Source organism: Salvia miltiorrhiza, chromosome 6 (assembly GCF_028751815.1).
Source record: "Salvia miltiorrhiza cultivar Shanhuang (shh) chromosome 6, IMPLAD_Smil_shh, whole genome shotgun sequence".
Taxonomy (NCBI): Eukaryota; Viridiplantae; Streptophyta; class Magnoliopsida; order Lamiales; family Lamiaceae; genus Salvia; species Salvia miltiorrhiza.
In genome coordinates this window covers 14,628,590-14,652,728 of record NC_080392.1, presented here as the reverse complement: position 1 = coordinate 14,652,728, position 24,139 = coordinate 14,628,590, and the positions used below count along the sequence as shown (strand labels likewise).

General features: G+C 37.3%; 2 protein-coding genes across 5 annotated transcripts; both read right to left on the bottom strand.

The window, feature by feature from the left end:
* Positions 1-18,397: 18,397 nt before the first annotated feature.
* On the bottom strand, positions 18,398-21,417 carry LOC130988892 (UBP1-associated protein 2C-like). 4 transcript variants are annotated; one of them, XM_057912861.1, is made up of 7 exons: positions 20,935-21,417; positions 19,947-20,067; positions 19,621-19,764; positions 19,305-19,501; positions 19,142-19,217; positions 18,729-19,057; positions 18,398-18,630 (listed from the first exon to the last, which is right to left on the bottom strand). In XM_057912861.1, the coding sequence occupies exons 1-6, from the start codon at positions 21,087-21,089 to the stop codon at positions 18,755-18,757; spliced, it is 996 nt and encodes a 331-aa protein (XP_057768844.1). In that variant the 5' UTR covers positions 21,090-21,417; the 3' UTR covers positions 18,398-18,630; positions 18,729-18,754. The 4 variants fall into 4 exon arrangements, with proteins under 4 accessions (XP_057768844.1, XP_057768842.1, XP_057768843.1 ...); XM_057912859.1 differs by having other exon boundaries at positions 18,398-18,627; positions 20,935-21,263; XM_057912860.1 differs by having other exon boundaries at positions 18,398-19,057; positions 20,935-21,255.
* A 591-nt stretch (positions 21,418-22,008) lies between these two features.
* LOC130988891 (myb family transcription factor RLI1-like) lies at positions 22,009-24,138 on the bottom strand. The gene is made up of 7 exons (XM_057912857.1): positions 23,260-24,138; positions 23,019-23,181; positions 22,864-22,940; positions 22,716-22,755; positions 22,552-22,609; positions 22,395-22,464; positions 22,009-22,321 (listed from the first exon to the last, which is right to left on the bottom strand). The coding sequence occupies exons 1-7, from the start codon at positions 23,662-23,664 to the stop codon at positions 22,139-22,141; spliced, it is 996 nt and encodes a 331-aa protein (XP_057768840.1). The 5' UTR covers positions 23,665-24,138; the 3' UTR covers positions 22,009-22,138.
* Position 24,139: the final 1 nt, after the last annotated feature.

Below are 24,139 nucleotides of genomic sequence, written 5' to 3'. Positions count from 1 at the left end.
CTCCCCTAATTCCACAGCCCATTTAACCATTCTTCCCGACAAATCCGGGCGCCCCAAAACTTGTTTGAAGGGAAGAGACGTGCGTACTATCACTCGGTGTGAAAGGAAATAGGGCCTCAACTTTCTGGCCGTGACCATGACTGCCAGAGCAGCCTTCTCAATCTCTGTGTAATTTTGCTCAGGCCCTTGTATGATTCTGCTAACGAAATAGATAGGCTTCTGGTGACTTCCCTCTTCTCTGATAAGCACAGAGCTGATCGCATCTTCTCCCACCGCTATATACAGATACAATGTTTCACCCGGCACCGGCTTGGTCAGAGTCGGCAACTTGGCTAGATAGACTTTAAGATCCTCAAACGCCGCTCTGCATTCCTCTGTCCACAGAAACTTAGTTCCCTTCCTCAATACTTTGAAAAACGACATGCTGCGCTCTGCCGAGCGTGATATAAATCTGCTCAGAGCAGTGATGCGCCCATTCAGAGTCTGCACTTCTTTGATTCATCTGGGCGGTGTCATGTCCATAATAGCTTTGACCTTTTCGGCATTAACCTCAATCCCTGCAGGCGTGACCTTATATCCCAAAAACTTCCCTGTTGTGACTCCAAAGGTGCATTTCGCTGGGTTCAGCATAAGCCGATGATCTCTGACCACCGTGAAGATTTCTTCCAGATCAGAATCATGATCCTCTGCCCTGACACTCCGCACAAGCATATCATCCACGTATACCGAAATGTTCTTTGCCAATTGTTCTTTGAAAATTTTCTCCATCATCTGCTGATATGTAGCTCCCGCATTTTTTAAACCAAAAGGCATACTTCTCCATCCATACACTCCGCAACAGACGGCAAATGCTGTTTTGGCAATGTCTCCCTTATTCATCCTGACCTGATGATATCCCTGGTATGCATCCATCATGGACAATAAAGCACACCCTGAAGTGGTATCCACCAGCTGATCGATCCTCGGCAGAGGATAATGGTCTTTTGGGCAGGCAGCATTTAGATCTCTGAAATCCACACACATCCTCCAGGTGTTTGTTTTCTTGGGTACCATCACCGCGTTTGAAATCCACTCCGGGTATTGCACTTCAACAATGTGCCCTGCTTCCAACAATCCGTAAACCTGTTCCCTTATTGCCGCGTCCTTCTCTGCCCCAAAATTCCTTGTTCTCTGCTTTACCGGCTTCACCTTAGGGTCCACGTTGAGGCAATGCTCTGCCAACTTTCTGTCAATCCCCTTTAAGTCGGTGGTATTGAATGCAAACACGTCTGCATTTCTTCGAAGACAACCAATGAGTTCCTCTCTGACCTGATCACTCATGGCAGACCCAATTTTTGTCTGGAAACCCTCTCTCCCTGGAAACAATTTTATCATATTGCAGACATCACTGGTGGACACCAGCGCGGTTTTTTCTGTGCTATCTCTGTCTTTTAATAAATCCGCCAACTCTTGGCGTTCCTCTGCTAAGGCGTGCACCTCACCCACCTTTCCCCTCTTCCGTGTATCTGATCCTTCTGTCATTCTTTCCCTCTTCTGGCCCGATGAGTGTGCAAGCATCTGGACGTGACATGCTTTCGACGCTGTTTGATCCCCACAAACTTCTCCTACTCTTCCCCCTCGACTGGGAATTTCATTTTCAAATGGAACATAGAGATCACGGCCCTGAACGCCGTCAAGGCAGGTCGTCCGAGTATGATATTGTATGCAGGTTTGGGCATGTCCACAACTAAAAATCGTACCATCCTTGCTCTGCTGATATTGGCTGCACTGCCGAGGATCAACGGCAGCTCCATATACCCTAATGGCATAACCATCTCTCCCCCGAACCCAAACAAATGAGCATTTGTGGGCTCAATGTGCACTTCTATTCCCATGTTTTGGAGGCATTCCTTATATAAAATATTCACGGCGCTCCCAGAATCGACGAAGACACGGTGAACCATGCAGCCTGCTATGTCCGCCGTGATGACCAGCGCATCATCATGCGGGTACATTAATGTACGTATATCCTCTGCTCCAAAAGTAATCGCCTGCTCCTCTGCCGCACCCGTAATTTCCATGACCCTTTTAGGATAATACCCTGTTTTTACTGCTCTGATGACTTGCTTTTTAGCCCGATTTGATGTGGGCGTCCCATTCTCTCCGCAAATCATGTGCACTTCTCTTCTATACGGTGGAGGAGGGGCTTGCCTCTCTGCCCCTTCTCTGCGATTATCCCGGTTGTCATCAGGCCTGCGATCTCTGTTGTTCCCCTGCTCTTGTCGCTGATCCCGGTTATTTCTTTGATCCCTCTGATCTCGCTGATCCCTCTGATCTCGCTGATCCCTCTGATCAGTCCGCCTCTGGCCCTCATTTCCTCTGTCAATGAACTGGTCGAGATATCCCTGGCGCACCAACAACTCCAGTTGGTGCTTGAGATGTCCGCAATATTTTGTAAGGTGACCGAAGGCATTGTGGTACTCACATAACTTGTTATTGGACCCTTCCTGTGGCGGCCCATTCCGGTAGGTTCCCGGTGCCCGAAAGAACGGTTGGTCTTTTATCAAATGGAAAATTTCATCTTGCGGCTTATTCAAGGGCGTGTACTCAGTAAACCGCGTAACCTCATTTACGGTGCGTTGTTGAGATGGCATTCCTCCCTGGGGTGGCAATACCCTCGGAGGCAACCCTCTGAATGGGGCCCTATCTTGGTGTCTCTGTCTCTCAGGTGCTTCCTCAGCTTTCTTGACCCTATGCTTATCATTTTCCACCTTTCTCGCCATCTTGGCATCCTCCAACTGCAGGTAGCCTGGCAACCTTGCCATAATGTCATCAAAATCCCTTGCTAGTCGGATTTGCAATTCGTCAAAGAAGATCCCCGGCCTGAGTCCTCTGACATAGGCGCAATTTTTTATTTGTGATTCTGCCTCTGGCACTTCCAGAGCAGCGAGGTTAAATCTTGTTGTATACTCCCTCAACGTCTCACCTTGATCCTGTTTGATATCCATCAGTGAAAGGGCTGACTTTCCTACCCTCCGCGAACTCGCAAACTGTCGTAGGAAGCGAGTCTGTAAATCTTCAAAAGAGTAAATAGAATTCGGCGGAAGCGTTCCAAACCATAACTGAGCTGGTCCAGTTAAAGTAGTTGAGAAAATTCGGCACTTGATGCCCTCAGTGTACATGTGCAGCGTAACCAACCCTTCAAACCGATTGAGGTGCACCTCCGGATCGGTAGTGCCATCATAATCTAGTGAGATGGGCTTGTAGCTTCTAGGTAAGGTGTCTGCCAAGATATCGTCAGAGAAAGGACTGCGGTTGTTGATAGGATGAAACCTTGAAGTCTTAGCCCTCTTGTCTTCCTTATATCTTCCCTGCTCTCTTCTGTCCCTTGGTATGTCTCGGTCATGACGTTTGTGAGCCCGGTGCCCTGGCCTGCCAGAGGAAAACTCCAGCTCCCTTTCTTCTGCTCTTTCGGTGTACCGTGATTTTTCCAGGCGATGAGACTTCTCTACTCTGTAAGATCGCTCAGATCTCTGTTCCTTGTCTTCCCTCCGGGATTTCTCCCTCAACGATTCTTCCAGATTTTCAAGCTGATGTTTCAATTGTGATACTTGCTTTTTCAGCCGTGCTTTCTCCTTTGGTCTCTCCTCCTCAAACACAAGGGAGACGGATTGACTATCAGACTCGTCAACCCGCTCTCTCCTGACAACACTATTAAGCCTAACGCGGCTCCCCTCTGGTATAGCTAGCTCTCTGTCAACATCGTCCCCTTGCCCCTCTCCAGGTATCACGGCCTGTTTGTTGATTGCCAGTATATTTGCCTCCTGAGCAGCGGGAGGTGGGGCCTCAGTGCCCTGCAGGTTGGCTGCTCCCACCGGGGTAGCCGCAGTAGGGATGACGGACATCATGGGAGTTCCCAATGCCTGCCGCATGTTAGCATAACTGAGCAAGGCCATCATTTGCTCTGCCAGCCCAAAGTTAATCGATCCTCCTCCAGACGCGGGAGCTAGATTCGGCAGATCAGAACCCGGTGTAACCAAAGCAAACCTCTGTGTGCTGACATTCAACCCTGTTGTCGGCGTGGCTGAGATAGCCTGAAAACCTGGTGGCACCGCGAAAGTAGGATTACCTTGAAGGCCAGTGAACAACGAGGTAGGCACCTCAGTAGTGACAGCAGCAGAGTCAAACTCCTTCTCCAAGTTCCGGTGAGCATCAGAGGATCCCATGGTACCTGCATATAAACAGAGTGAGAGAAAAATCCTAGCGACGAAAGCATAAATCCTCCGTTTACGGATTGAAATCCCGATATAAGAAATCCAATAAGAAATCCCCGACACCGGTACAGAGACCGTTAAGAAATTCCCCTCAAGGTAACGCTTATGCACTGGGAAATAAACCCAGGGCATAAATCTGAAAAATAGAACCCGCGTAACGGAGTTTTTCCCCGGTGAGACCGTATTAAGAAACGACGGAAAAAACAGAGCACCAAGAAAACCAAAACAACCATCAAAAGGCTTATCAGCGCAATTCGTTAGAAATGATAGATAAACAAGAGCTATGTAAGGAAACGAACATCATAGCCCAAAATTAACATGATCATGTCCTATAATAACCACAAAGCCTATAAACAACAGGATTACTGCGGCAATCAACCAAATTAGCAGCATAAGGCAATATTCAAAGCATAGGACGAAAGTTAATCTAAGCAAGCATGAAGGACATCAGTAATCTATATATTATATAAAACAGCAGTTTAACGGTAATATTTTACCGCCATATTTTTTCTATCCCACGTCTATTTAATTTCTCACACGTTCTCTGACGACGGTTAACACAATTCTCTCTCCCACAATTCATTAAAATGAGAAATTTCAATATTTGAAACTCTCTTCGTCAACCTCCGCCTTTATTTTGTTTCTCCCTCAATTCCCTCTCCCACAATTCATTAAAATTGAAAAATCACTTGAAACTCTTTTTCATCAGCCTCTTGAAGTCCGTTGGCAATTGTTCGAGTTTCTGGATTTTCGCAATTCTCATGAAATTTGTATGTAACTATATATATGTATATATCTTTATTATATTTGTGTATATTTTTTTCTCCCAATATATATAGATCCGCTTCTGCTTGATTTTTCTTCATTATGCCTTCAGTTCTCTCTTTCTTCCAAAACCCAGTGCAGCGATGGTAGAATGCTTCATCACAGTATTCATCAATTTTTCCTTTTTATGATTGAAATGTTTCGTATATTTAATTCTACAATGTTTCCTCTTTTTCTTCTATTTTAATTTTGTTTTTGTTAAATTTGTATTTCAGATCAACAAAAAAGAACCGAAGAAAGAACCCCAAATACCTGTTCCCAAGTAAAAGTTTTTGTTTTTATCTTTTTTAAAATGTTTTTTCCTCATTTCCTGTTCTGTTTTTTTTTTCGGCCTTTTTTTTCAGCAATCGATCCCGTGTAATTTTGCCAACGTGTTCTCCGGCAGAGATCTTGTGCGTGGTCTATGTGTGGGAATTCCTCTCTCCATATGTAAATAGTTTAGGAAGGTTTCAGTAGCATAACCTCTGTTTCATTTGGCAGGTTTTGGACAGTCGAGATCATCTCCTTGCCGCACTAGGTTACTGTCTTTGGCCATCAATCGCACGAAGGTACCACCACCGTCAAAACTGATGGGGTTGGGGCTTTCGATTTCAAGCCAGGAGATGACCAGGTATATCAATTGTATTTGCTAAATAAGTCTCTGCTTGCATATTGCACTTATTTATCTCGCTTTCTCATAGTAATGTGTTTTGGAGACTCGTCCGTAGCGTCCTCAAAATTCCTACCCAGTAACAAGCAAATTGTCAGCAGCCAAAGCCCATTTTATTGGATACTGGCAAAATGAAACAACTGGCCTTATGACTGTGATTTTCTTGCAAGGGCTTGTGCAGGGTTATAAGGTTTAAAAATTCTGAAAGAATGGGGCTCTTATGAGATGCTTTATCTTTCTTATGCTTAATTTGTATCCTGAAAGGATTTGCTGAGACTATATATTTTTGAATTCACAGAAGTTTCAAACGCAGAAGGATGGGACAAAGTACTAATTTGGTGATTGGATGACTCGACCAATGAGTGGCTTGCTCTAGATCATAAGGTAGTGTTATATAGTTCCTCACATGCATTAAGGCTCATTTGAGTTGAAATTTATAGGGCTGTCTAATTGGTTATCGGATTTTGGATAATCCGTTAACCGAACCGAAATTTCCGGGTTTGGGTATCCAATAACCGAATTTTTTGGGTATCGGTTCGGTTTCGGGTATCATTTTTAGAAAAATTTCGGGTATCGATTAACCCAATAACCGAAACGGGTTAACCGAAATAACTGAAAATTATTTAATTAATTTATTTTTTATTTAAAAATCGAGTCTTAGCTAAAATAAAATTATGATATGTTTAAAGTTTAAGAATAAGCCTTAGTATAGTGGATAAGTTGTTTTGTGTATTTTCTAGAGACTAAGGTTCAAATCCTCTATCTAGCAAATTATTTGAATTTTAATTTTTTAAATGGGTATTTCGGATACCCAAATAACCGAATCGGGTAACCGAAGCGGTTATTGGGTAACCGAACACCTAAAACGGTTCGGGAACGGTTAGTGAAATATGGCAATTTCGGGTTCGGGTAACCGAAAATTCGGGTATGGGTAACCGAACCCGAACCGATCGACAGCCCTAGAAATTTAAGTCCAACTCAATCATGATCGTGTGCATAATTTTTGTGCTTACCTAATGAATATTTGCAAATATGATGGAAAAGATTATTTTCCCTGGATTAAATTGGTTGTTGCATCTAAAATATTTATTGATTTGATATTACACATGTATTGTATTTGTAGGTGAACTATTATCTTATAGTTAGAGGTTTCACGTCAATTGTGGAACCACCGGGGTAACAATTTTGTGCAAGTCATGGTTCTTTTTTCTCTGTTTGATTCAGCCGCTCCCTTCTTCACCTTCTATTTTTTATGCAACACCTTCTTTTTCTCTATTTTTTATGCAACAGTCGCCTTTCTTCTTTTTCTGCAACAATTGCTTATATTTCTTCGCAAGATCAACACCTTCTTGCTTATCATTCCTTCATATTTGATTTTGTTCATTATTTTTATTTTATGAATGGAACATTTGTAAAGATGATCTAAAAAAAATCTACATTTGTAAAGATCAGATCAATATAAAGATTCTGATAATTTTGCAGCTTTATAATCTGTTTTTGCTATATTTTATTTCAGGGATATTCACCTTCTGAGTTCGACGATGGGGGCTACGATTAGAGCTGGTTACCCCAGGGGTAGGGGGACGAGAAGACGATTATTAATAACCCAAAGTTCTTAAATTATATGACAGCTATTAATATCGATATTGTTTATTTTTAGAGAGAATTAATATCGATATTGTTTTTTTTTTAGAGAGAATTAATATTGATATTGTTTTTTTTAGAGAATCAATATCGATATTGTTATTGATGTTTTAGTGTTATTTGCTCAACATGAGAGAGACTTAAATTATTTATTTTACAATCTGTAAATTTAATTATTATTATACTATATTCATTAAATTTAATATTATACTCCTACTTATTAAGTTGATAAAATTATTACTATACATTATTTTAAAACAAATACTAATATTTAAATTAACATATTTTTTTGTTATTAACTAATTTAACTCATAAATAATGATATTTTTACATAATTTAAAATTGTAGAAATAATTAAATATATCGTGGCCCGTGCATCGCACGGGAGGGCATACTAGTTATTCCTTTTAAACACAAATTATCCACCCATCAGCGGCACAAAACCCCATTATAACCACAACAAAGCATTAACCGACGTACTAATCGGTGCAAAACCCGTGAATTAACAGCAAAAAGGTTCATGAAGGAAGAGACAAAATGCTAAACAATCTTTCATCAGTGTGAAGCCCCTAATTAACAACAAAACCCCACATCCTCCCAAAAACAGAGTAATACTCAACAGCCCACAATCATAATTCTAAGATTATCGGAGAAAACATGAAGATCATCCACGACTATCACGTTTACACGTGAAACACCCGTATACTAATAGCATAAACTCAAGATATCAGAGACAAAAGGTCAATCCATCGTTCATCGATGCGAAACACTAGATCCGTAAGAAAAAAGCACCCAACATAATCAAAACAGAGCCTCACACCACAATTTTCCCATACAAAACACTAGATCAGTGAAGAAAACGTCAATTCTACAAGGAAACCCTTCGTCCGTAAACAACTAACCCAAACAAACGGTAAATAAACGTAAAATTCCCCGATTCATGACTTATACCCGTCGCCACCTTTCCCCATGCACCAAAAACATAAATCAACGCAAATCATAGTAGATTAACAGCATATTAACCCGGAAGATGCAATTAACCGATCAAAAACAGCTGGGTGTCCGAATTATCGGCCCAATTGGTGCCAACGCCCGCAAATCCGATTGGAATTTCAGATCTGCGTACGCCGGCGACCGTGATCTCACATCCTAGCTCAGTAGCTTTCCCACAGACGGCGCCAGTTGGTGTTTTATGAAACCAACACCTAAACTACGAGGTGAAAAGCATAAACTATACCTAGTAAAGTTGATCGGAAAGAGCAAAAGTAACAATCGGAGAATTGAGCACGAGAGCAAAATATAACTGTTGTATTCAAAAGCGAATGATAGCGTCCTTACAATGTACGAATGCGAGATCTATTTATAGAGTACAGGGAAGGGTAAAATGGTGAAATTGGTGTAGGCGCATGTATTTGGCGTGGTCGAAGGGTATATCCGGAATTTCATCTTTACGCGGGAAGTCTTCCGCGTTTCTGGCGATCCCTCTGATGGAGGTGATCTCTCTGACGTGGCTGACTTCTCTGATGTGGAAGACTTCTCTGATGTGGAGGACTTCTCTGGCGTGGCTGACTTCTCTGGTGTGGAGGACTTCTCTGATGTGGAAAACTTCTCTGGTGTGGAGGACTTCTCTGGCAAAAGCCATTCCTCTGGTGGATGAGTTGTCTCTGATGGATGAAATCCCTCTGGTAAGAATGATTCTTTTGACCAGTATGATTCTTCTGGTGAGGATGATTCCTCTTATTTGTATCATTTCTCTACTCTACACATATTACTCCTCATCATTAATTTTGGGCGTAGTTGCCTGTAAATCCAAAATGTTTTACTGAATTTAAAAATTGCACCTATGTTTTTTTCTTCCTCGGGATTCATAACCTTTCGGATTTTTTTATTCTTTTAATTTAAGTCCGGCTAACGATTTCCCCTTAATTTAATCCTACGTGGAACTGAGAATTGACATTGTGGAATCAAAATTGACATTGTGGACACACCTTGATGATGACTTAAAAAGACGTCGTTTGCTTCCAATTTAACATCTAAATTAATATCTTTTTCCTATTTTCGATTAGAGTTATTGTTGAATGTAGGGTTCTTGCTTTATCACATAAACGATGTGATTGGGAAGGAAATTGAGGGCGAGCTTGATAGATTCAGGGTTTACGGTGGTGACGTAGGGATTTTCGACATAGGAATTGGTCGAAGGCTTTCAATGTCGACTCAATCAAACACGTCTTCAAGCTCTAGGAATGCAAGCTCTAACACAATATTGTGTGGGCACCCCTCACACCGAAAAGAATCATGAGATGAGATACTATTATTGTGCTCAAAGAAAGGTAGAATTTTCATTTATTATTTTTCGTTTTTCCTATTGCATTGTGTGGCCTTTAATCTTGATATTTTGATATTCCATTTGTCTCTGAAAATTGTGGTCTTATTACCATATCGATACATCCTTGAAAAATATGGTATTTCCTTATTTAGAAATGTCCCCACAAACTTTCCTCACTCACTATTTACAAAAAAAAATGTGGGACTCAATCTCCACTCAAAACAAAGCTATACACTTTTTCTTAAAATGGCATTTCCTTTGAACAATAATTTTTAGGGACATAATTACGGAGTATTTAATGGTGGAAAAACAATGGATTTTGGCGATGGCTGAATCCTGAGCTCACTACATACTATAAGTTGAGCATGAATAAGATAATTCTTGAAGGGATAAGGCGTTTGAGGAGCTGAAGTTTTGCAAGTTGATGGATGAGAATAAACATAAAAAATTCTCTAACAAGGAGTAAAACACTGTGTTTTACTCACTTTTCTAAACTGTACGAATTTTCCATTTTAATAGAATGGGTTGTTAATGCATTACTACATTGCCACTCATCCTGAAACCTCATCCCAAGTACAAGCTCAAGAGTTTTGTGATCACAGTTAGGGTCATAAACAATCCTATCACTATTAAGCCTTATATTATCATCATCTTCATCAGAATTCATATCACCATCATAGGCTCATGTCCGAAATTAGGGTTGTATACAAATTCTTACAACACTCTAGTCTGTTCATCATCCTAGGTGATAACGTAATACAAATCATAATTACTCCCTCCGTCCCTAAAATAACTTCCTCTTTTTTCTATTTTGGGACGTCCCCCAAATAACTTCCTCTTTATTTCTTTCCATTTTTGGAAACCTACCCCACCACTAATAATACTTTATTTATTTTTACTTTTCACTTTTCACCACTCTCAATACTAATTATAACACTTTTCACAACTTCCAATAATAATTATAATCATTTTTTCTCCACTATCAATACACTTTACAACTTTTTATTAAAACTCGTGCTGTCCCCAAAGAGGAAGCCATTTCAGGGACGGAGAGAGTATAATAATTATTAATTATATATAATTCCAATACGTCATATCAAACAATTGATTACATATTGCGAATATTTTAATACATTCCACCAAACATGATATTAATTCACTTTCTTCGTCCCGAGAAAATAGTCATTTTTTGTCATTTTGTCACATACATAAAATTAGTCATTCCATTTTTAGATACTACCTCACAATATATTATCCTTAATGTATCGACTTATTTATCTAAGAGCATCCGCAATGGGGTTCCTTGATAGCCTACTTGATAGCCTACTTTTTTTTTTGATGAAATTACATAATAAATAATACAAATCACACACACACCCCACCTAGTGGTTATTGTGGCCGAGAGTATTCGAACCTGTGACCTCTTGGACAACAGGCAACCACCCTAACCACTAGGCCATCCTAAGGGGACACTTGATAGCCTACTTGATAGCCTACTTGATAGTGGTTGTGTTATTGAGTAGGTAGTGCTGCATTGGGGTTCCTTGATAGCCTACTTGATAATATTAGTTTTGATTTTATGTTTTTCATTTAAATTTTATTGCATAATTTAAATATCATATTTTTGTAATAGTTAAATACGTCATTAAACATAAAATTTAAAATTACTTAAAACATAAAAAAGAATTATAAAAATTTAAAAACACCTAAAACAAAAAAAAATTACATAAAAATTAAAAACACCTAAAACATCATTAAAATCACATAATTAAAAGCCTAGGATAGACCACGACGCCAATTTGGATTGTAGAAAGGGTTGCGTGGATCCATGCCGGAGAAAATTGTATTGTTGATAAATGGAGGAGAAGAAAATTGGAGAAGAAGAGGTGTGAAGATAGTGGGGAGAAGTTGGGGTTTTTTAAAGAGGAGAAGAAGGAAAAAAAAAATAGAAAACGGTCGGTCAAAAGTGCGCAAATCGAGGAGGTGCAGTCAAAATTCGAATAAAATTCGAATTTTCAAATTTTTTTTTTAATTGGGCGTGTGCATTGCACGCGCCATCCCTTCCCCCCTTCGAGCATACTCGAAGACTCGAGTAGCTCCACGCCGCAACGCCCTCCTCGACGCCACCCCTCTCCTCGAGGAGCCCCTCGAGTACCCGCGTTGTGGGTGCTCTAAATGCCATATGGCAAGCCTCTTTCTCAACTCACAATACAATTAATTAATCATTCTAAACACTAATATTAAGGCGAGACCTTTTCTCCAATCACAATACCCTTAACTATTTTCAATAAAACTTGTATCGTTCCTCTTCTAAGACTATTTTTTGGAGACGAAAAAATATATAGCGCCTTATCATATATTGTGTAGCAAAATAGCCCCAAATATAATTGAAAGTGATGTAAATATTAGTACATCATAAATAGAAAAGTTTAACAAATTTTGTTTTTGTTTGGCGAGTGCCCATATTTTTATATGAGATGGAAATCATTATGACTAGCGCTGTCTAATTGGTTAACGGGTTTTAGATAATCCAATAATCGAACCGAAATTCTCGAGTTTGGGTATCCAATAATCGAAATTTTCAGTTATTAGATCGGTTTCGGTTAGTGATTTTTTAAAAATTTCGGGTATCGTTTAACCCGATAACCGATTCAGGTTAACCGAATACCCGAAAATTATTTTATTAATTATTTAATATATATATATATATATTTGTAAATTAAAAATTAGAACTTTAGAAGTGATATGAACCCTAAGATCTTCAGCTTGAAAATTATTTCATTACTCTGTAAATTATTTTATAATATATATATATATATATATATATATATATATATATATATATATATATATAGGGGAGGCTATACAGAAAACTCCCCTTAGACTATAATATAAGGATAAATCCTAACTATTAAAATCTAATCATGGGCGGTCTAGATCAATTTCCTGTTGGGAGTTTCTAACTTTGTTTGTGTACCTATAATTCATACAAAATTTGCGGTAGAGGGTATAATTGGGTTTGATAATTTAATCTCTCTCCATCTCAATTATTTGTTTCCGAAAGTAAAGCCTTTTTTTTGGGGAAAGAAAATGCTATCAAATAAGTTGTTTAACATGTGTGCATAATTATTTTACCTATACCACACAATACGTATTAATTAAATTCGTAAATCTTTGACATATTTTCCATAATTCATACTATTTGTCCATATTTCGTTTACATATTTAACATAATTCATACTATTTGATCCATAATTCATACGTAATATACTCATAATTCATCTGCTCAAAATAAGGACATTTTACATAGAATATGGATGTAATGTTGTTCCATATGGCGCAACCGAGTTATTGGAGTATAAAACCATAGTTCGTACAGATAAGTCACTTGTATCAATGTGAAGTTGCCGCAGGTAATGAACTACATACACACTTGTAATTCGTCCAGTGAGTAATTATATTGTTTAAATCACTGTGTTATTTACTAGGCGTTAATTTATAATTATCTATACATTAATTCAGGCTTGTTCTTACAATTTCACAAATGAAATAAATTATTCATAATAGTTCATCGAAATATTAATCATGTGATTTATTTGATACTGGTTCATGGCATTGCATTCATAAATCGCAGATAAAATAAGAATGAATTATCTGTCAAATGGGGATGAATTATACGTTGCATCAGGATTAATTATACGTAAATAAAACATTAAAGTTTAGGATGAATTATACGTGAAATAAGGATGAATTATAAGTGAAGCTCATGGTAATTCAATCTAAAAAACGAAAACATATCTTGTTTTATAGGTCGCGGTCTTCTGAAATTTCCAATTATTATATTTTCCCTAAATCGCATAAACCATTGTATTTCCTCCATTCTATCAAATTAATTCTTTTTTCTTTAGATGTCTTAATTTACGGTTGATTTAGTTTAGAAAGAAAAAGATACACGTTTAGAGAGAAAATATACACTTAAATGTAATCCCAATAATTAAGGAAAATATATTTAGTAAAAGTATAAAATGACTTGTTTACCCAATAATTCATTGTACCGAAAATTTACAGAATAAATTGTAAGAAGATCCAGCCGTTGATTGATTGAGATCTAATGGCATATAATAGTTCCTATTTTATAGTCTAATCTTAGTTTTTATTTTAGCCTCACCCTATATATATATATATATATATATATATATATATATATATATATAGGGAGAGGTTCAAGAAAGAACCATAAATAAAATAAGACCGGAGAACCATTTTCAGCCATTCGATCATCAAGATCTACGGTGGATGCATCATCTTGTTGGATGAATGCAGATCCTGGGTTCGAATCCTGAAGGGAGCATTTTTTTTAAATTTTTCTAGTGCATTAATTTTAACAGCAAATGCATTAATTTTTACAGTGGATGCATTAGATTTGATGGTTCTCCCGTTCTCACAAATAATGTAGTTCTCTCTAGAACCACACCCTATATATATATATATATATATATATATATATATATATATATATAGGGGTGGGCTACCGTGAGAGCACATCTTAAAATAAGAAATAAGAGCAATTTTTAATGTATAAATTTTATATAGAACACGTATGAATTCGCTGTATAAAGGTATGAATTGTGAAAAATAAATTTTTGCTACCTTTGGGATTCGAACTCAGGACCATAAATCCATCCCACAGGATTATGAATCAACCGTAGATCTTGATGATCTAAGGGCTGAAAATGATTCTTATTTTATATCTTAAGAAATGCTCTTATTTTAGCCCATCCCTATATATATATATATATATATTTGTAAATTAGAACTGTAGAGATGATTAATTACTTTGCTCATGTTAAACTCTACGTGAGATATTTTTTATTAATTAAAAACACACACTAGTAATTAAGTAATGCTATATGGAGTATTAATCAAACCATTTGAACCTTCAATTTATAATATCATAAATATGATATCATAGGCGTTTCAATTTATGCTACAAGAATGATCTTTAGTTTAGTGGATAAGTTGATCTATGTATTTTTAGGAGATCAAGGTTCAAATTCTCTATCTAGCAAATTATTTAAATTTAATTTTTTAAATGGTATTTTGGATACCCAAATAACCGAATCGGGTAACCTAACTCCTAAAATGGTTCGAGAATGGTTAGTGAAATATGACAATTTCGGGTTCGGGTAACCGAAATTTCGGATACGAATAACCGGATCCGAACCGTTCGACGGCCCTAATTATGACTATCGCACCTGACAGACGTATTCCTTCCTTGGTGGTTGAATTTTTTTGAACCCTAAAGAAAGGTGTTTTTAGGTTAGAATTTTCCTTCTCCAAATTGAAACTTATGCGACAGAAATTACATAAGAGACCCTATTGCTTTGTTGGGCTGTCTTTTTTTCTTTTTTTTGTCCTCTTGAGGAAGGGGGATCCACACGTCAAGCAGCTGGGTGCCATAACTGATTATTGGGCCTATTTGATGTAATTGAGATTTGGGCCAATTATTGTAAATTTCAAAATATTGTCATATAGGAAGCCCTTCTTAAACCACCAAGATCTATCGGCCCATATAGGAAGCCCTTCTGAAACTACCAAGATCTCTCTCTCTTTCTATCCTTTTTCTGTTGTTTTTAAATGACTTTTTTCTTTTTTTTGGATGATGAGGATCGGTGCATATTGGCAAAAGGGTAGAGTATGCACTACTTCCTCTCCCAATCAAGAATGTCCAACACCCGAATCTAATTCCAATCAACTTAAAAGGGCCATTTATTTTCTATAATTAATACTCTCTCCGTCCCAACGAAATTTGAAGCATTTCTTTTAGTCACAAAATTTAAAAAGTTACTAGTATTTAGTGAAAAAGCGTGTCATTTCTTTTGGGCACGAGATTTAAGGAACTAGTGTTTAGCGGAAAAATGAAATGAAAAAGTAAAATGAAAAAGAGAGTATCGTGTTTAAGAAAAATAAGGGTGTAATTAGTAGTTTTAATTAGGGTCTTAGTTTCTCTAATTTATTTCAAAAAAAGAAACGACTCAACTTCATTGAGACAGCTCTAAAAAGAATGCGATTCAACTTCGTTTCTTTACTATTATTATAAGAATGAGACATATATCTTTACTATCATATAAGTGTGTCTCATTCTAATAATAATAGTAAAGATATATGTATATTACTCCCTCCATTCTTTTTTCATTTTACATTCAAGCAAATCTCATTTACAATGAAAAAGTTTTAAAGTCTTATTTGCTTATGAAGAAAAGTCTTACTTGATTTTATGAAAAATATTACTCATTCCGTCTCACAAAAACATGAACAAATGAGAGTGGCACGGGTCTTAAGAAATGTTAGTTGAAAATTATTGTGAGTGGAAAATGGGTCCCACTTTATAAAGTGTTGTGAGAGTAATGAGTTGATTGAGGAAAAGTAGTGGTGAGCCATGATGATTTTTTTGTGAATAAGTATAAAAAGAAGGGATAGAAAATAAAGGGATAATGTACAAAAATAAAAATGTTTATGTTTTTGTGAGACACCCCAAAATGGAAAAATGTTCATATTTTTGTGAGACGGATAGAGTATTTATATTTAAGTAAAAAGTATTATTTGCTATTTAAAAAAGCTCTTATTCGCTTTTAAGAAAAGTTTTGTAAATTTTATGAATAATATTAATATTCAAGCATGTTTCATTTACAAATAAAATATATTAAAGTTTTATTTACTCTTAAGAAAAGTCTTATTTGATTTACTTTTAAACAAAGTCTCATTTGCAAATAAAAAGTCAAATCATATTTATTTTTATGAAAAGTCTTATTTACGTTTAAACAAAGACTCATTTACAAATAATTTTTTTAAATCTTATTTGCTCTAAATAAAAATTTTATTTGAATTTATGTAAGTTTTATTTGAGTAATTTTTTTTTCCAACAAAACACCCAAAGGGTGAGGGGTTAGACAGACCCCAACGTGTAAATAACCATCAATCAATATTCCATATATAACGTTGCCCAAAAGTGACAACGCCCAACAGAGACCAAAGAAAATAAAAAGATTTAAGATAGAAATTTTCTTATTCATCTTTTTCTCATAATAAATTTACAATCAAAGAGAAAACATAAGTTTTCCCACAATAATATGATGAAACGAAATAATATTTGGGATTCGAAGAATAGATAATATATTATCTGAAGAAAGATTGAAGTCTTGGCCGAGTGAGAAATAGACAGCGTGTGAAACTCAATCCATTCTCCACACAACCAATAACGCCATGCTCAACTGCCATAACGAGGTGGATTTATGTACGGAGGGATTCAACTTAACTGGCTGCAAATCCAACACATAATTTTTATTTATTTTTTTACTTTTCTTCACAATATATATCACTTTTATTTATATAATTCAAATTTTATCTTCAACTACTTTTCGTATGTACCTAAAACAAAAGATGGAATCTTACATGTATTGGACCTTTGGTTCCAGATTCTTGGAATTCTCTCCAAATTTTTGGTCGGATAAAAGTTGTGTACATCACGATTAAGTTGCAAGTGAAAATGATCAAATAGCTTGTGAAAAAAATGTCTATTTAAATAGTGAAAATAAAAATTTAAAAATTAGTCATACTTATCATATTACCCTTCACATAAAAAAAAAACTTAAAAGTTATTCATTAATCATTTAGTTGGGAATTCGAATTTTTAATCTCGAATTCACAATCATTAATATTTTTAGTTGTGAATTCTAGCTTTCAAACTCGAACTCACAACTAATATAATTAGGTTTGAATTCTAAATTTAAAATTCGAATTCACGATCAATATATATTCAAGCAGTGAATTCTAGTTTTAAAACTCGAATTTCACAACCAATATTTGTGAATTCGAGCTTTAAAACTCAAATTTACAACCAACACTAACTATTTAGTTGTGAATTTAAGAACATTAACGACACAAACTTACCTCGATAACAATTTGACAACACACGACTTCAAATATAATATTTGATCAAATCCACGTCAATTTCTCCATCACTTGAATGTTTTAGTTTGATTTTTTCAATTAAAATCAAACTCCCAATTTTGACATATCTCGCATAAAATTTCAACTTTGGCAAATGGAAAAGTTTGGATATCAGCCTTTTCTTCTCAAATCACACCACCTTATGCTTTTCCTGTAACTTAAAAAAGAAATTAACGATAACTTTGAAACGGGATTTCGACCATGGACGGATGCGGAAATTGGTATTTGTTCTCCTTTCTCTAAAATTAGGTGGTACACGAGCTGCGTAATTTGTCATTTGGCAATAGCGCCAAAAAATTCCTTCCCTATTAAGATTTCATCTATACAACTTATCTCTGAAGATAACATGTACTAATTACTAATCAGAGAAGAGAGGGAAAAAAAAAAACGAGATCGACGCTTCGCGATTGCCGACAGACACCAGTTGCAGAGATCTGAATGCCACCACGCCGTCGCGAAACAATCTAACGTCTAACGATAGATCCATCGTCGCACGCCATCGCAGATCTTCACCGGTCGCAAGAGAGGGAGAGATCTACAAAGAGAGAAAGAGATTGGCAAATGTAGATCAATAGAGAGAGAAAAGAGAGTTGCCTTGAAAATTATATTTTTATACAAAATTTGATTAATTTTTAATTTTTTATGTTAGTAGATATTTATTGGATAGATTTATATATTGGCTCATAGTGATGCATCATTAATCGGAGTATTTTCCATCCTCAACCAATATATGCATATGAAACAACGCAGCAAATAAATTGCAAGGATTCACTAGTCAACAGTATTACGAAATACGAAAGGGCTAACAAAATCATTAAAAGAAGAAAGGGAAAAAAATGGCGTATTCATCCAAACATTAATGAGTGATTGACATGAGAGCACGCAGCTTCTCTCTCTTCTTGAGTTTCTTTGCAACGATCCTGCTAAATTAGGAGAGAGAACCAGTGAGATGAGAGACAATCGAACTACACAATCACAGAGCAAGAAACAAGACAATGAAAAGTGTTGCAGCTCAGCATACCATGCTACTAGTTGGGGTTAAGGTGGTCATTGCTTGGGCATATAGTAAGAAGGGTAACCCCCGATGGCCGTTTGTTGAGGAGGTGTTTCTTTCTTAACACCATACTGAGGATAAGAGTATTGTGGATGGACAGCGTATGGAGGAGCTGCTGCCGTTGGTGGACTTGTATAGGGAGCAGTCGGGTATGTTGCCATTGGTTGGGGATAAGCATAGCCCATAGGGGCTCCACCATTCATATGTACGGGCAATGGAACCGCAGATTGTGGTAGCTGTGATTGTGAAACCTTCCCTTTGTAGTTGTCGGCTAGCTTGACAGTGATGTTTCTTCCCTGCAATTCATGAGAGAACATTTTACATATCCATCTTTTACAGTTCAAAGAGATGTCTTTATATTGAAGGCAAGGGAAACTCACTCCAAGCAATTTTTGGGGGTCGTCTATAGCTTTCTTTGCTGCCTCGACAGTCTTGTAGGTAACAAAGCCGAACCCACTGTAAAAGGACCAATCCATCAGACTGGAGAGCGAGAGATTTGTTCTTTGAGTTGAAGAAGAAAAGTATGGATTAATTTTTCTTTACCGTGATTTATTTGTGTCCTTGTCATAAGCAACGGAACCCTCTTCAATCTCACCATGCCTACTGAAGAAAGCGAGCAGCATCTCACTCGTCGTCTCAGGTGACAAACCACCAACGTACAATTTCCTTTGGGCTTGATCAGGTGTTATGCTGTTGCTGCTTAGTCCTTCACTCGCAAGGTTACAAACAGCCATACGACCCTGTGGGTAGATAAATTGAAAGGGGAAGTTCAACTTAGGGGTGCTGGTGATTTTTTTATTTTTATTTTTAAATTGTAAAGACTTCACGTTTTCTGAAAGGTATGAACAAAAATACTCACATCAATCATTTTACTGGGTGCTTTTAGAGCCGTCTGAGCAGACTCCATATCTTTAAAAGTAACAAAACCGTAACCACGCGATTTTCCTGTCACTTTGTCGTATATCACAGCACCCTCTTCGATTTCACCATGCTCTAGAAATGCCTGCATCCAATCATTCACTCAACATAAATAAGTCAAAATGTTTGCATTAATACCGCATGACCAAGAGTGCAAGATTAAAGAATAGACACATTGAAAGTCTGGCTATATTATCAGTGAAATCGTATAAACAGGGTGAAGTCACAAAAACCAAAATGCATGTCCCGCAGGCAGCAAACACTCACAGCACACAAAGTTTCTGAAGTAGTATTCCATGCTAAACCACGAACAAAAAGCTTGCGAAGGGCAGGATCAGCACTTGCAACACTTTTAATTTCTTCGGCAATAGAAGGATATTGGGACCCCCTTCACGCCAGAACATGCAAACAAGCACACACATACAAAAGTCAATCCACACAGCACGCCACCAGGATGAACAAGAACGGCCTTCAGTTTAGTGTAAGAAGACATGTAGACGCACAACAGGCATCCACCTCGCACACCACACACAAGCACAATTAAGCATTTGTGTGCATAAAGGGTAAAAACATGAATAATGCACTATTAAATCCTAGTAGAAAAGCTTCTACATTGAGATAAAGCCCTCAACCCCAAAGAATGAAAAACTAAACAGGGAAGACAAAAAAACGAAGTAATTCATATCCTCATTTCGATTTCCAACAACCCACGCATCAGATCTCGCCACTTCTAGCCTTGTGGTGAGCCTTCTGGTTTCTAATTTCTCTGATACAGCTTGCAATTACACGAGCATCAATGTCAAGTATTACGAAGAGCTATACTAACAAACTATTGTTCCTTATAGCAAAATTCCATGTATATGACCATTGCAACTCTTCGCCAACTCAAATTGTAAAAATCAGCAGAGCTATATATTAGACTTCCCGTACAAAATGCCAACACAATCAAATCCTCTAAGCTCATAATTTAGAAAACCACGTGGTTCAGTTAAACATTTATGCAACAAGTCCATGCGTCCCATTAAATATGAGCAGTATTATAACTAATAGTTCTAAATAAAGAAATAGACATATCGGCTGCAGCAATTTATGGTATAAAAGCTAATCTTGAATCACTGTCTATCTACTTCCCAAGACATCCAACTTACATAAGGAAAATTCTAAACTATTCCAAACATGAAAAATAAAAGGAAAAGGAAAAGGAATAATCACAAGGCCCAGTAATATAGACAAGGAATTAGGGTTAAGGAATTACGCTCTAGCAAGAATATCAACAAGCTGCGGCTTAGCGAGCGGGTCGAGAAGCGCGCGCAATTCCTCCGTGGTTGAATTCGCGGTCGAATCGTTGGAGTTGGGCAACACCTCGCCGTTCCCCATTTCATCTAGCTTCCTCTTCTTCAAATCCTCCATTTTCTGCACCTCTCTCCGCTTCCTCTATGTCTCTCTAGCTCCCAATTGAAGATTTTTGTAGAAATAAAAGGGCAGCGGCAGCCTAGCAGTGTGTGTTTGTTGCTCGTCGCTGCGAAAACTGGAAACCCTTTCCTCGGTTACGGACAACATGCTCTTCGTTTTGTTTCATGCGAAAAGTCACAAACTTTGTGAATTGGGCCTTAATAAGTTGGGCTGTGGCAAGTGGGCAATTCAGACTTCTTGCCCCGTTAAGCCCAATACATCATTTGATCATCTCCCACCAAAAAGAATGAAAATTTAATATTTTGATGAATTAATACTCCATCTCTCCTCTTCTCAAAAAAAAAAAAAAAACTCTATCCCTCCTGAAATATATTCTTAAGGCGAGGCGGCATGAATTCAACAAAAATTAATGGTGTATTTGATGTGTGGAGAATGAGTTTTATAAAATAAAAAAAAATGATGATAGAAAAAGTAATGATAGTGATTAATGAACCAATTAAAATGAAAAAAAAAGGTAGGTCCATTAGGGACAATGCGTGTAAATATGTGGAAATTGTAATAGCAACAATTAGTGGAATTGCTTCCTAAAATAAATTAGGAAGATGTTTTGGACAAGATGAAAAAGAAAATAAAGGAAAATGTTTAAGCGACGGAGGGACTATGTATTTTGGATTTTCATTATGAAAACATAGCATGCGATAAAGTTCGTATGATTAATCATGAAGAATATATATATTGAGACATTTGCTAGCATGAATTCTTGATACATTTATTTATTTTAGTACTCCATGTTTTGCCACCAAAATGATGTATATATACTTGATCATAACAAGCCCCCCTCGTCAAAACTAAAGTTTTCCAATCTTAATCATCTCAACTTCACATCCTGAAAAGATTAATTCATAGACTCAGCAAGTTGCTTGAGAAGAGGTTTTATTCAACTATGTAACAAGTGAAGTACACTTATAAAAAAAAAAAAAAAAGAAACATCTGAGCTTAACTATCATTGCAAGAAAATGTAAATGGTGTTAAGGCAAGTAGCTAGTTTATCTTAATTGGGAATCATTATCATCAGACACTTCTGAGACAGAAACTTCTGGATCTTGATCTTCCATTGTGGATTTGCTGTTGGATTCCATGAGATTTTGCGTAGTTTTCTGCTGTTGATCGAGCATCATCTTCAGCTTCTTGCCTTGTTCTTCGATGCTAAGCTGCAAGTTTCTTTGAATCTGCGCGCAATGCAACCAAAATCACGTCATATCAACTCATCGATCGATGCATAATGTAGAGAGAGAGAGAGACCTCTAGTTGTTCGTGGAGGCACATCTGGACGTCGAGTTGCAGCTGCAGCGCCTCTTTGATTTGCATACCACTGCGAGGCATTTTATGATGAAGACGCAAAAATATATTTTTAAAAATGTGTTTCAACTAATTTATAAGAAATATTTAATTATCTTACGTTTCTATGTCGATTTGAGCTACGTTGCTTCCAATGTTACTCCTTTTGTCTGATCTTCCTGCAGCAACAACAAATTAACGCCATTTACATATGCACAAATTAAATTAATTTGGACAAAAATCAGATTTCTTTCATTGTGAACGAAACTGTTATAGACTCTACACCTTCCATTGATTCTGGCGCGTACTTCACATTCCGATATTTCTACAAATGGGAAGAAATTAATAACAGATAATGTTAGTTAGAAAAAGATAATAATAGAGACATATATGAATGAGTGGAGAATTAGAAAGAAATATATATATTATGCACCTGCAGATGGCTTTTGACATGAAAAATGGTGAGCCCCTCTGTATCCATCAGCTGCAGTATTGCCTTAGGCCTCGCCTCTAGAGAGAGGTGAGAGAATCAGTATGTACTGCAAGAGAGAGAAAGCGGGTAATTAATTAAGGTTGAAGACAACTTACTGTCAGAACCACCAAGTCGATTCACACAATCAACAAATCGATCATGCAGATCTTGGCTCCACCTAATCCTCGTCTTGCTCGATGTAACAACGTTACCACTTGCAGCCTGCTGTCCAAACGGATTCATGTTTCCAAAATGAGATGCACCAACATTCTGTGAGCCCTGCTCAGTGAGAGAGAGAGAGAGAGAGCCTAATTATTACTGATCATCAAATGTGATGTTGATTCTTGAAAAACTTACGCGAAGATCATGAATCGGATTGAAAGGGGGAGACGGGCTTATCATGCTCGCGTCGTCAATGTCGCCTAGTAGCTTTTCTTGAAGGATCAAGAGGTGTTCATTCTGATCAGAGAGATGGTTAGGCCTAAAAATTAGGTTTTTTGGTGGGGATGGATCTACAAAGATGCTCCTTCCAAATTGATCACATGAGTTGAATGTGGCAGCGTTTTCTTGAAGATCGTACCGCGATAAGCCCATGTGGGCCTCAGTCGCGTAGAAAGCAGCAGCCGTTGATCCTATCCTACTGACTATGGCGTCAGCAGGCCACGGATCAGGCTGTTGCTGGGCGCCCGAGTTTTGAGGAAACTCGGGCAGCTCAGAAGCAAAAGTGGTTGCAAATCCATAACTATGATTCAATCTCTCCATTGATCAAGCATCAAAACAAATCACGATTCTGTTTGATCTCTTTAAGACACAGACTGCAGAGGAGAATCTTGCAGCCCTAAAATGAGCCTGTTTTTTTTGACGATTAATTCCCTCGAAAATGTGGAGCCCGCAATGAACACGTGGCTATCAACTGCAGATTGGATTGATCTTGATCAAGCAGAAGCAATGCTTTAATGCATGAATTAATTTCTTTCCTTTTCTGTTGTTTGGAATCTTTTGCTGTTGTGACCTCTTTTTGCTTGTTTGAAATGTAGTGTTTGTTAGTATTGTAATGCAGCCGATGTGAATGTTTCAACAGCTGAATTTTGAGGGTTTTATAATTCCTTATAATTGGATAGGATTGGAACAATGAGCTTTTGACAATAACAAAGACAAAGAAAGTGTATAACACAAATAATCTAATGCCCTATTCGTCCCTTTCTATCAAGACATGCTTGCATTCCTCGTCCACTTC